The following is a 13,948-nucleotide window of genomic DNA, read 5'->3' on the forward strand; positions in this document are numbered from 1 at the left end:
AAGGTAGAGAAAAATGAGGGGAAAAAAGAAATTTACCTGATAACTTTGTTGTATATTTGATAGAAATAGCAAATTGTGTATGGTAGATTTGTAGTTCATATAAAATTATCTTTTTATTGTACAATGTTATAAAATTGCTTGTTTTATCCCATCAATATTTGTTAATGTAATAAAAAAGGAAAAAAGAAACCACATTCTTAAAGTTCTATACAAATATTAACTTATTATTTTTCTATCAATGCTTGTCCTAAAGTGAACTTTGCGATAGTGTGAATTCTTAAATGCTTGAAAATATATTCTAGTTTCTAATAAGCCACTACCAGATTTTCAAATATTTAATGAAACTATGGTCATCAAGATTGCCATTTTTTGTCAAAAGAGTGGTAGTTCCTTTGGGCTACTCCAATCTGTTTGAACATAATCAGAGCTCAGTGAGTCATTTGTTGAATGGCAGATCTGAGATTTATTTACACATGCACACATACATTTATTCCTTTAGTAATGATTGTTTGAAAGAAGCAATAAAAAAAATTAAGAAGTCCCAATTCTCTGATTTTTTAAGATAATTTTTAGATCTGGAAGGGACTTTATGCATTAAAGCCTTTAGAATTGACTAAGGATTTTAGAGTTCAGCTCTCTCATTCAACAAATAGGGAAACCAAAGTTCATAGATGTAAAATCAGTTGTACCCCTTCATCTGGGACTTTTTCTATCATGTCATGCCTCATTATCTCTCTAGTCTGACTCCCTTGTCTAAAATAGTGGGAGAGGACATTTTAGGAGCCCTTAGAATTCTGAATCTTTTAATTTAAACATTTGAATGTATGCACCTTGAGGGTAGGGACTGTTTCATTTTAGTCTTTATAGCCTCAGCTTCTAGATCAGCTCTCAGCTCATAGTTCTGGTGCTTAATAAAAGTCTCTTGATTGCTCCTCTGATCCTGTTTTAACCACTAATCTGAACCTCTGACAAACATTTCAGTAAATTTTAAGATTAAGTTTAAACACTGTTCCTTTAAATATACTGGTTGGTAAAAAGCTCAGTGAAAGAAACTTCTTTATCCCTGAGGGGCTGGGTTGCTTTGCCTTGAATGATAATTTACCCCCACGAATAACTGGCAAACCAATACTTTGAATCATAATTCTATCCATCTCTAGTTTCCTTCCTAAATGAAACTGCTTATGAAGCTGTTTTTTTTTTTTTTTTTCCAAGCTGGTAGTTTCTTTTGAGAAAGGAGAGAGAGAGAGAGAGAGAGAGAGAGAGAGAGAGAGAGAGAGAGAGAGAGAGAGAGAGAGAGAGAGAGAGAGAGAGAGAGAGAAAGAGAGAGAGAGAGAGAGACAGAGACAGAGACAGAGAGAGACAGAGAGACAGAGACAGAGAGACAGAGACAGAGAGACAGAGAGAGAAACTGTCTTTATGCCCTTTCTGATAGGCAAGGAGGACTTGGTGTAGCTTGGCTGGCATTCTTGGTAATTTGATAAAGCTCCTCCTCTGAACCATAACAACAATATGAGGAAAACTAATGCTATCTCTAAGGCTGGTTACAGTCCCAAGAGATTTCATAGTGAGAAATATTTGGAAAATCATGAGGAACAAAAAAGGGGGGGTTTGCAGTTGAGACTTGGACATTAAAATTGAATTCCTCCAATCAAATAAATGGTAAAATCAGCAAGTTATTAGTCATAAATTATAAAAGCTTCCTTGTTTGTTTGTTTTTTTTAAATAAAGTTGCAAGATTAATGCCATTGAATAACTACATTGTAAATCTCCAAAGCTTGAAACTGGTACCAAACCTCTCTCTCCTTTCTCCAGCCCTGTTTCACTTTTATCGGATAAAATACATTTGGTTTCTTTTTTACTCGTGTTTTTGTGAGGAAAGTAAGATGAACATGAACTGTTATTGGCCACAGCAACATTAGAAAACCTCTTGTTGCCAGAGGAAACCACATAAAAGAGTGTGTGTCTGTGTGTGTGTCTGTGTGTGTATGTGTATGGGGGGGAAGGGCAAGGGGGAGGGGAAAAGAAGGATGATGCTGGAAGCCTCTTGTACTCAGAGCTGGGATTTGTGAGTGAACCATGATGAAATCAGGCCCTTGGCAAATCAAATGAGGCTGTCAACCTCCCCAGGTGGGATTAGTTGTAGCTAATAGACTGGACTCAGAGAGCAAAGAGCCCGGCATTCAGTGTAGAGAAAAAAGAGAACAACATACAGCAAAAAAGGCTTTCCAAGAATTCTCTACCATGGCAAAGAGAAACGTTCTCCAGGCACACCAGGTATGGGGCAAGAAAAGGCATTTCTGTGGGAAGGAGACCCTTCCACTGCCTCCTGAAGGACATGCTATCAAATGAAATGCTTTCTTCTCATTTGCTTAATTAAACAATCCTTGCAGAGTTGTGAATGTGTGAAACAGAGAATGGCATTTGATGATGTGTTTGAAAAAGCTATAGGAATTGAGCTGTGATGTTCTGACCCTTAAATGCTATAAGACTTGACTTCTATCCAGCTATAAGAGTGTTTGACACTTTGGTCTTTTACTTCCCCAGGTAATCTCCTTGTTCATTTTTGCCATCGGAATATATGCCTGTGTAGGATTTGCCACAAACCGAATTAAGAGAGCTGAAGAATGGGAGGAGGGTCCTCTCTCAGGTAAATGACCTATAATAGCAACTCTTCAAATTCTCCATCTCTTTTTGTCAATGATTTTCTTGGTGCAAAGTTATCCTCTTTGAAAGAAAATCTCATGCTGCAAAATACTCAGCTTTGACCTAGATTTCAGCATGAAACAGATGGGAAAAGTGACAGGTTACAGGTATTTAGTTATTGTTGGGTGAAGACTAAAAAGAATAAGCAAAATTATGTCTATAAAATTCCTGGTGATGTGATATTTAAGGCCACAATGTTTTTGAATGTTATGGATGAACCAAAAGACAGCTGGCTGACGGTTCCTCCAAACTACCATAGCCTGTGGATGGTGAGAGCAGGTGATCCTTTAAGATTGGAGGTACCTGGTCTCCATAGGCTATTATGCAGTTCTGTGCTGGCTGATTGATTCCCTCACCCCCTCCAACTTTTCTTCTGTAAGAGTTTTCTGATGTAGGGAGAAGAGACAGTAAATGATTAATATACAAGTGATCTCTTTTTACCAAGTTTGAGATATATGGGGTTTCATGAAATCAAGATTTATTTAGAATAGAAAAAGAACTTAAATACAGAAGGGATTCAAAAGAGTTTCCAGGGATAAACTTGTCTCCATTTTCTTTTCTGTGGCATAAGGAAGGGAGGCTATAAATGTGTCCCTTGACTTAATTACTAGAACTGAAGAGAGGGGAAAAGTTTCCTTTTACAATATGCTGGTCCACAGACAGTTTGAGAGCTGCGATAAAGGAGCTCCTTGTGTATGGTGAGGGGCTTAGCTGACCAGGTCTTAAGTAATGAGTTGGTTAATTTCCTGGAAATTGGAGCTGCTGATGGTTTTATAAATAAAAATTACATTTTAAGTAATGGGTACCCTAGGGGGCAATATTTTCTGGACTTTACCTGACATTTTAGCATGTTTTTCTCTTTTTCTGGTAATTCTATGCATAATGTACCTATGTTTCTTGACAGTTCTAACCTTTAAGACCACCACCTGTCTTGATTTGGCTGGGCTCTAAGTTTGATTATTAATCTGTTTATGGTGAATAGGATAAGGGAATACACAGACTTCTTTTACATCAACTAAGTTTCTTCTGAGTCATGCCAGAGGGTTGAAAGAATAATATTAGGTTGGGAGTGGGGGGTAGGGGTGGAGAGGGTTGAGTAGGAAAGCTGAGATCATAAAAATTGTGTGGCCAGTGAGGCAAATGGACAAAATGAATTGTCTACTGTTAGAGAGAGCAGGGGAGGGGAGAGGAGAAGAAGGTACAATGCTGGGCTAGGGGACCTTGTTTTTATTGGTAACAAATGTTCTGTTTAGACATGTATGACTCCCATTAACACTCACAGTAGCTGTAGAGGAAAGGGAACCTTACCTTCACAAGGTTGAAGGGTTCTACAGAAGCTGCTGCAATAATATTCTAGGGTGGGTTTTTTTGTTTTGTTTTTATTTTTTGCTTTTATTTTCTTCAAAGGACTTTACTTATATAAGTGGTGAGATGAATTTTAAAGGGAATAAATGCAATGCTTTTTTAACTAATGTGCAAAACCAACTAGTTTGGCTCATTTCAACATGACTGACCCTTGAGGAAGTATTATGAGAAGTAGCAGTGGAAAACAAATTGGACTAGGAGTCATAGGCTCACAAATTTAAGGGATCTTAGAAGTCACCAAGTTCAGACCCCCTCATTTTACAAATGAGGAAACTGAGGCTCAGGAAGGTTAAGTGATTTGGCCAGCTAGGAATTATCTGAAACAATATTCAAACCCAAATCTGATTGACTCACAGATCAGTGCTCTGTCCATTACATCATGAGAAGCACTGGGTCTCAATCCCTACTATGTGACTTTAGACAGGCCATTGAACCATTCTAGGCCTTAATTTCCTCATCTTAGGAAGTTGGTTAAACAATATCAAAAGCCTGAAATTTTTACCTTCTTATTCATATTGCTTTATCCTGAGTTTCTGTATATCGTGCCAAAATATCCTCTATTTCCCCCTTCTCCCCCAGTCCCCATTTCTCCTTTTTTTTTGCCATAAATATTAAGGCAGAGCAATATAGGGTACCAGCTTTGGAGTTATAAAGACCTGAGTTCAGGTCCTGCTTCTGACACACTGGTTATAGGATTTAATTTATTAGTGCCTTATGTTAATCTCTAAGACTGTTATAGATGAATTATTGATCCTAGACAAGTTTCCCTGGGGACCCCAGTTTCCCCTCTAGCGGACTCAGAGGAATGGTCTCTGTCTCTTGTATTTTAAAATAGTTATATGAATAGCAATGAGCATTATATTTATAAAAAATGCCTCTGAGGCTAGAAAGATTTTTTTTAAGTACTTCTTAAACCTAACATCCATTGCTTAAAAGTATATACCACAAGGGTTTGAAAAGATTCTATTTCATTTAAGATATAGGCCAGCAGTACTAATCCTTGTAAACATTTAGTTTTCAAGCAACTATTTTCCTATGTGTTACAAAGAAACAGTTAACAGAATTATGGAATTGATATTACTATTGGCCCTGTCATTTCTGGGAAAATCAACATTCAATGAGGAGTTGTTATGGCAGCCTTCAAGGGAGGGGCTGAAACCTATCCAGGAAAACAAAGAAACTAAGATTTCTTTTTTGATTTACCAATTTATTAAATTAAATTAGTTAAATTTGTTATTCTAGAGCAGAAGTCCTCAACCCTATTTATATGATGGACTCTTTACGTAGTTTGGTGAAGCCTAATAACACCTTTTCAGAGTGATGTTATTAAATGCATAAAATAAAATACTTAGGACTACAAACCAATTATTTTGAAATAGTTATGCAAATATACATATATATATGTATATATATATATACATATATATATATATATATATATATATATATATATATATTTTAGAAGTTCTTGGGTCCTAGTTTAAGAACACTCCTCCAGCTCTTATGCTAGACTCTTAAGGAGTTTAAAACATTGCTTAGCTATACACAAGAAGATAAACTAAAGATAGGTTACTTTTGAGTTCCATGCTTTCTTTTTCAGTTTTGCCTACCTTTTTTTTAAGCAGCTTTTTTTCTGCTGCTGCTGTTGCTACTTAAAGACAAGAGTTTATTTCTCTAGGTTTTGCATCACTTTGGTAATTCAGTAAAAGGATAGAGCTTTAGGAGACATGAAGACTCTTAGTGCCACAAGGTCTGGAAAGAACTTTCTATAAATAATCTCTATAAATAATAATATCTGAACCACTAGCCAAGCCTTAGCATCAGAAAACATGACTGTCTGAATATTCACATTAGGCCTAGATTACTTAGGCAGAGAGGTAGATGTCCTTATTTTCCTTGGAAACCAACAGCTTCTAGGACATCACAGCAAATATGAGGATGGAGGACATTTGCCCCTTACCAACTTTAGACTGACTCAAGTAGGATAGTCCATTCAAAACTGTCCAACCTCTTCTTTAGCAAATGGGCAGATCCTTGCAAAAACAAAACAAAACAAAAACAAAAAACAAAATCCCCCCAAAACTTTGCCAGTTGCTAAGAATGTTTGGCATTTGCTATGCTCTGGCTAGTAATACTCTAATTTAAAGACTAGGGCAGTGCAAACAAGCAGTATTTATAATTAATTAACTAGCAAATTTGTAGATTAGACTTATTGTTGCTATACTGTGAACCATTAGAAGTGACAATTGAATAATAATTTTAGAAGAAACAGACTTTGTATGACAAAAAAGATGATAAGCTGAAAATTTAGTAAATTTACAAGAGTGGTCTATTGTAAAGTGAGCAAGTCTTAATGAAAAATCATGTAATCTCAACTAGGGGAGGTGACCTGAAATAGATTCCTGAAATCCTTGTAGGCAGAGACTGTTTTGACAGTGAGAGCAGGAAGATGGGACTCAAGCAGTGAGATTTTTGCCTTTTTTTCCCCCTCACTCAAGAATGAGATTTGGTTCTTTTGTTCTTCAGGCTCAAATTGGTTATGTTGTTTCATAGATAGATTGTTAATTTTGGGTAGTAAATAGTAATTTATCCACCAGTGGGCAGATATTTAAGGGAATCTTGAAAGAGTAGGCTGATCCATTCATCATCTTTAGCAGTCTTATAGGAAGTGTAAATAAATTTATGAGTGAAATTTAGGGATATAATTAAAAATAATGTGCTGCAGAAAGTAATGTGGATGAAAAGGTGGTCTACATCTGAATTCAGAATCAAAGGACATGATTTCAAATCCCAGATCAGAGATCTACCTTTTAGTAGGAGAGGTTATCTAAGGTGTCTAAAGTCACTTTCCAGCTAGAGGTAGCATTTTAGAGGCCATCTAGTCTGACATTTTTTGATAGAAGGGAAAACTGAGGCCTACAGGGGCCATTTAACTTTTTGAAGATCACAAAGATAGTAAACAGAAGAGTTAGGATTCAAATTCAGGTCCCTGACTCCAGTGCATTGATTTTCATGCTTTCTGTCAGTCAGCAAACATTTATTAAGTGCCTCCCATGTGTTAGTAACTATGCTAAGCATTAGGGATACAAAGAAAGGCAAGATCATCCTTGCTCTCAAGGAACTCACAGTCTACTGGGAGAGTTAACATTTGGATAACTTTATGTTTGTATTTTATGATCATTGAGTTTTAGTATGTACAACTCTCTGTGATCCCATTTGTCTTTTGTTTTTTTTTGGAGGGTGGGCAAAGATAGTAGAGTAGTTTCCCATTTCCTTCTCTAGCTCACTTTTACCGATGAGGAACTAAGGCAAACAGGATTAAATGATTTGCCTAGTGTCACCTACTAGTAAACATCTGAGGCTGCATTTGAATTCAGGTATTACTGAATTCTTACAATTTATGCTAGCGTGTTATTTACTACACCAGTTGGTTGTCTCAAATAACTATGTACAAACAAATCATATGCAAGATAGATTTCATATCTTGGAAAAAACATTAGATAATGGAAGGCTTGCAGTAGAGGGGAGGATTTTATCTGGAACTTAAAAGAAAGCAGAGATGGTCTAACCCTCCTGTATATATTCAGATATTTCAGCTATCTAAAGATAAATCTTTAGACCATTTTTGGTATAAATGCTGGATTTCAACCAATCAATCAACAAACATTTATTTTAAAAAAACATTTATTAAATGACTGTTATGACCCAAACACTATGTTAGATGTTGGAAATATAGAATCAATCTGCCTCTCCTCAAAGAACTTGTATTCTATCAGGGGAAATAACATGAACATAATTATATACAGAGAAAATATATATTAAAAAAGCAGATTAGTGTGGGGAGCAATAATAGATGGGGATGAGGATCATAAAAGGTGTATTTGAACTAAGTCTTGAAGAGAATAAGGGATTCTAAGGTGAGAAGGTGAGTTCTAGGTATGGGAAATAGGCAGTACAGACACAGAAATGGCAGATGGACTATAATACAGGATGAATAATTGTAAGAAGACCAGGTTGGCCAGATTATAGAATGGAAAGGGAAGTAATATAGAATAAGACTAGAAGCATAACTGAGGGTCAGCCAAAAAAGAGAAGTTTAGATTTTTACTCTAGGGGTTATAGAGAATCAGCCAGTGGAGCTTATTGATTAGGGGAATTGGACATGACTGAAATGACTCCACAACAGCAACAATAGTGATGTGTTTAACTGGAAAGTTCTTTGAAAAAAGAAGTTTTGTTAAAATTATGGTTTAGGAGAAAGAACATTGTAAGGAGATTCATAGGAACTGGGTTCAAGGCTCATCTGTACCACTCATTTCCTGTATAATCTTGGCCACTCTTTCTCCTCTCTGAGACTTACTTTTCTCATCTATAAATGAGGGAATTTGATTCAATAACCTCACAGGTCTCTTCCAGTCCACCAATTCTGATACTATGATGGACATTTTAATAGAAGAAGATTGGATGTGGGTTTAAATCTTTCTTTCTTTTCTTATTAAGTAAAATAGAGACCATAATATCCATGGTATTAATTTCATAGGGTTGTTGTGATGAGGTTACATGTATATATGTATGTATGGAGTATAATATCCCTGTCCTGCAATCTGGATGGCTGGGAAATAGAATTTAAAATTTTATTTTATGTCTACTATTTAAAATTATAAAATGTAGCTTTATAATTTATGAGGTCATTTCTGCAATGACTATTTTAGATTGATGGAAGATGCGTGTGGAGTCTTTCTAAGAGGTCCCTTCATTGTGGAGTCAGCCGTTTCCAAAATGCTGAATTAAACAAACAAAAAAACCAAAAAGACTTGACATGGACTTATTCTGACTGCTGGTAGGGGGAAAATGATATTGTTGAGAGTTTAGAGAAGATAAAAAAAAATAGTGTCCACGAAGATGATTAGAGACTTGATGCAGACAACTCAATAGCTGGGTTGTATTCATGTTATTTTGCTAAATGTAATGTTGGAAGTAGCAAGAAAAAAGGAGAATTCTTATCTTGTTACAAGAAGGTATGACTGAAATGAAACTATCATTATAATCCCTTAAGGTTGGAGAGGATGTTGAAAGATTATTTATACCTTTCCCTTGTCTTCTCCCCCTCCCCCCCAGATCACATTAAAACCAACCCCAAATCTATCCTGTTCTTAACAGCTCTCTAGGAAGGAGACCATACAACTTCAGTTTATAACCCATTTCAATCCTTATTTCTTAATGTCAGGAAATACTTGGCTTAAAAACCAAGAAGAATGGGAGGCACAGGTTGGGAGCACTATCCCAAACACTGGAAATGGGAATGAACAAAACTGGAAAGAAAGAACATTCCTGCAGTAGGTTGGGCTGGATGGCATGCTGGGTGTTTTTAAGCTTAAATGTTGCCTCCTGGATCTGCCATCACTCAAATCTGAAATTTTACTTTTTTTAAGGATGCCTTTGTTGGATAAGGGCAAAGATAAGAGGGTATTCTAGTTGAATATTGTTTGGATCATCTCTTCCCTCTTGCTTCAGGTTGTCTCATAGCCAGCCTCATTTCTGTGACTCAGGTGTATTAACATCTAATTCCCATAAACAGTAAATGCTCTGAATAAGGTTAATTTAAAGTTTGATCTTTAGTCTTTAGGAGCAACTTGGTAGGTTTTGTGACACTGGGCAAGTCAATTAACTTCTCAGTGACAATCCTCTAGATTTATAAATTGCAGAGGAAAGAATAAACAGAATTAAGGAGGAAGTTTCCTTGTCTGGGAGTTCCCTATATCAATGAAATCACAACAAACAAGAACCATGGTAATGGGATTACTTTAGAATTTCTTTTAACAGATTAGATTTGTGATTGTGATTTCCTTACATAGTTTAGTGTGTGGTCTCTTATGACTACAATGCCCCTAAGTGCTGCTTGAATCAGATTATAATTAGAAAATATTTAGCTAAAATAATAAAAATATTGTTGAACATAGATAATGTTAATATATGGATTTCTAAGTTTGTATGTGCTTACAAGGATTTTTATGTGCATTTAATGGCCCCATTAATGCCGTATCTTGATACTATTGGGACTGGCACCCCTAGTAAAGAAATTTCCCTTTACTGACTCTGATTGGTATTTGTTTTGTAATTTACCATCTAAGGCTGGGGCATTGAAAAGTTAAGATATAATCACAAAGGGCTCTAACTTAAGTCTTTCTGATTTTGAAGCCTGTTTTTATATATTATCCTCTATTGCCTTTTTAGGAATAAAGCTCTATTTAACTATTTTAGAGAGTATTTGTCACCCATATATAAGGTGATATATTTTCTATGAATAGACTGAAAACAAAAATAAGTCTTATAAGTTTTTATCCAGTCTTAGTTTTTGTTTTTTTGTTTTGTTTTGTTTTTTTTAACAGCCAAATTGTGACTCCATGAAAAAATACGGAGTTGTTGTTTCTATTGTTTTCACAAACCTGTGTGGGAGTGAAGATTTGTAGCATTTGTTTTTTTCAATAACACTAAAAATGACTTTCCTCTGATAGATAACAACCTGTCCTTTAAAAAATATGTGAGATCATTAAAATTTGAATGAGTCTATTTGATACAAAGACTTTTGCCAGGTCTTCATGAATAATCCTATTGTTGCATCACTCATTTCTGATCTGTTTTCTAAACATTATCTTTTGCCATATCACTAAGAGGTGATTCTGGGGTTAAATAACAGACTGAAATGATCCCATCAAATATAAACTTGAGATAACATGAAATTCCTAAGCATTCATCATATATCATGTTAGTTTATAGAATTCAGTGTCTACATGAGTCAAAAGCAGGATGACATTTAAAAATTAGAAGATTCAGAATGAAGATAGATTTCCCCAATTGCCCATAAAAGTAGGATATAGGATAAAAATTGGACAGTCATGCTCTGGGTCCAATCTGAGAGTAATTATATGAGGCCAGAAGTAGAACAATCAAGCAATTGCTGAAGATTCCCTGAAGATGTGAGATAGGACAAGAATAGGTATTTGGGAAGTGGAAAAGGTTTGTGGATGCGGCTCCTTTCTGGTATCACTTCTTGATTCTTGAATGGGTAACAACTCAAACTACTTAAATCTGATAGATATAGCATAAAGATGGTAGAAGTACTTGAAAAGAAGCTTACAAAGATACTGGGCAATTATATTCATCTCTTCCCTCCCTTACTCTTCACCTTGGTCAGCTGAATGTGAGCCAGTTTTATAAGGCAAGTTTCAGAATAGCTTCATTATAATAGGAGATAGTATCTTTGACTCTTATCAAGCCTGATCCTAGTTTAATTATTTAATTAATTAATTATTTAATTGCTTATTTCTGTGAGTTGTTGAAATTTAGATTTTTTTTCTTTTTAAATAAAGTTGCAGTAATCATACAAGTTAGAATAGAGGAAAATAGTTGATAAAGTAGCAGTGATCAATCATTTGAAAGTTTCAAAGTTGTTTGGAAGATTATCTTAAGGTAACAATCAAAAGGGAGCGATGGAATTTTGGGACATGGTTAATGTGGAAATTTGTTTTTATTGAATATATATATATATATATATATATATATATATATATATATATATATATATATATATATATATATATATATATATAAAAAATGAAGATTTCTTTTCTGGAGCATGGGAATAGAATTGGGAAAGAGAAAATAAACACTTGTTAATTTTAAAAAAATTAATGAAAGAAAAAAATAAGATGATAGGAATGGGGATTATTTTAGGATACATGTATATTTTAGAATGGACCAAGACCTGTTTTGAAATTTCTTTGAAGCTGGGAACTTCCAATGAGGAAATTCCCTTTATCAGTTCTAATCAGCAACTATTATGCAATTCAAAGTCTTAGAGAGTTGTGAGGGGCACAGTCAGGGTAAGTGATATCTGGAATAAAAGAAAACAAAAAAGGGACAGATGTGCTAATAAAGCTAAGCTCCCATTAGTGTGAACAATGAAGTGAATTTGTACTATTCAAAGTTATAATTATATAAAATATGGTCATTGATTACAGCTCAATAGAAATATGCAGTAAAATTTGAATAAAGTGATCACTTCAGGGATTTTATTATTTGCACTACTCAGCCACCTACTTGTGAAATGGTTTAAGAATGTAAAGTGGTTTAAGAATTTAAAGAAATTTTACATTTTTCTCTCTCTACATTTGTAAAGGAAGAGGACAAATATGCTTCAACAACTTAGGTGAGTCTAGATCCTGTATGATTAGTTATTGAATATATATATTTGTATCTAAGTGTTTTTATGGATTTGGTTCAATAGCCTGGGTAATAAGAAATATTTGTTGAAGGAATATAAGAACAACACTACTTGATATATTCTATCAGAAGTAGATTATTGATGGTTTTCTCTGGGGAAAAAGTAGTTCTTAAAAAATAGTGTTAAATTTCATCTCTTGCTTTGTTCCATTGCGTTATCTTTCTTTTCAATTCATTATTTTCTTCTTTCTTGTGGTTTATTACAATTGAGTCTGTCATATCAATAGATGGCTCAAAGTATAAATAATTGTAGGTCAGATATATTTTTGTTTGTCCTTCCTTCTTGAAGAATACCTTGACTTCAGGAAGGTGATGACATGACTTACAAATGAATTGGATTTAAGTAAGGGAGGGATATGCAAAGCAACCAGCTTCACTTTCTCTTTCAGAGTCAGGTGGGTTCAGGGGCAATTTATAGATCAGAATGACTGGAGATGGTTCTGGATACAGTGGGAAACCTTGGCCTTTCAAAGTTAAGGTCTTTCCCAAGTCTAAGTTTGACTGAAGCAGTAGCCCTTCAATGCTAGCTCATATATATCTTGACACTGGAGATCTGATATTTTCCTCCTTTAATAGGTGCTTTTATACATGTATGTTAGCACTTCACAGCAAATCAGGCATCTGTCTTTTTATTCCTTATCATCCAGTGAATTTCTTTAATCCAATAGAACTGGTTGTGTTTATTAGCAAGAGCCAGAGTGGGTGTCTCCAGGCACAGGATCCAGGGCAGGTAGTAGAACTATTTGATGGAACCTAGAAGATGAAAAACTCCCCTCAGTCTTCTTATCCACAAAAATGTCATTTGTTACATTCATGATTTTTCAAGTTGGTATTTTGTCTAGCTCTATGTATAGCTTTTCACAGAAATTTTTTTCTACTACCAGTGATTAAATTTTTAAAAATTTAATTTAAAAAGTCAATTAAAATTTAAAAAGAATGATTTCTATTCTAGCATTTCTAAGATTTGTTCTTTGCCAAATCAGATCTCTAGTATTTCAATCTTCAGCCACAGCATATCATGATGAAAAATCTTTTACTGTGACTGGTTCCTGCTTCTGTTCTAGATATAGACATAGAATATTTAATATATAAGATCTGGAAGGAGCCTCAGGGGGCTTCTAGTTCAACTCTCTCTTTCCAGATGTTTCCTGTTTTCTGTTTCAACTTTGCCTTCCCTCCCTTTTCCTATTTCCCCCTCCCCCATTAAAAACTTTCCAATGAAATCAGGGACTTAATTGGCTCAGTTTGGCATTTCTCATTTTGATTTGTTTTGTATATATTAGTATATGCTTATCTTGCTCTATTTCACATGTGAAAATAGTGTTATTTACCTCGAACTACTAATTGATGATAATGAAAAGGTACTAGTGGCTTATATTTATTATCTTTTCTGGTCCCTATTTTGTTAACCAGTGCTCATTTAAGACTGCTAGTTGAGATTCTGGATTTTCTCTATGGTAATGGAAAGGAATAAAATAAATTGGTCCATATGGGCATTGGAAGAATGATGTCCATATTATGATCATGGAGCATTAAACAACTACAGGTTCATTATGAATTAGCACTTGCTGGTCAGTGGTAACATGATACCAACCAC

At 34.9% G+C, this 13,948-nt stretch overlaps 1 protein-coding gene across 6 annotated transcripts in view; it reads left to right on the plus strand.

Moving 5' to 3' along the window:
* ENPP2 (ectonucleotide pyrophosphatase/phosphodiesterase 2) overlaps positions 1–13,948 on the plus strand; it is a 174,273-nt gene that overhangs the window by 46,327 nt on the left and 113,998 nt on the right. For 2 of the 6 annotated variants that reach the window (XM_074266554.1, XM_074266555.1), the window contains exons 1-2: positions 2,008–2,274; positions 2,545–2,647. In XM_074266554.1, the coding sequence (XP_074122655.1) occupies positions 2,242–2,274; positions 2,545–2,647 (136 nt within the window). In that variant the 5' untranslated portion in view covers positions 2,008–2,241. Of the gene's footprint in view, positions 1–1,946; positions 2,275–2,544; positions 2,648–13,948 lie in introns of those variants that run through there. The other 4 variants (XM_074266551.1, XM_074266553.1, XM_074266552.1 and 1 more) reach the window with 3 other exon arrangements.

The sequence above is a fragment of the Sminthopsis crassicaudata genome, chromosome 1 (assembly GCF_048593235.1).
Source record: "Sminthopsis crassicaudata isolate SCR6 chromosome 1, ASM4859323v1, whole genome shotgun sequence".
In the NCBI taxonomy this organism is placed as follows: domain Eukaryota; kingdom Metazoa; phylum Chordata; class Mammalia; order Dasyuromorphia; family Dasyuridae; genus Sminthopsis; species Sminthopsis crassicaudata.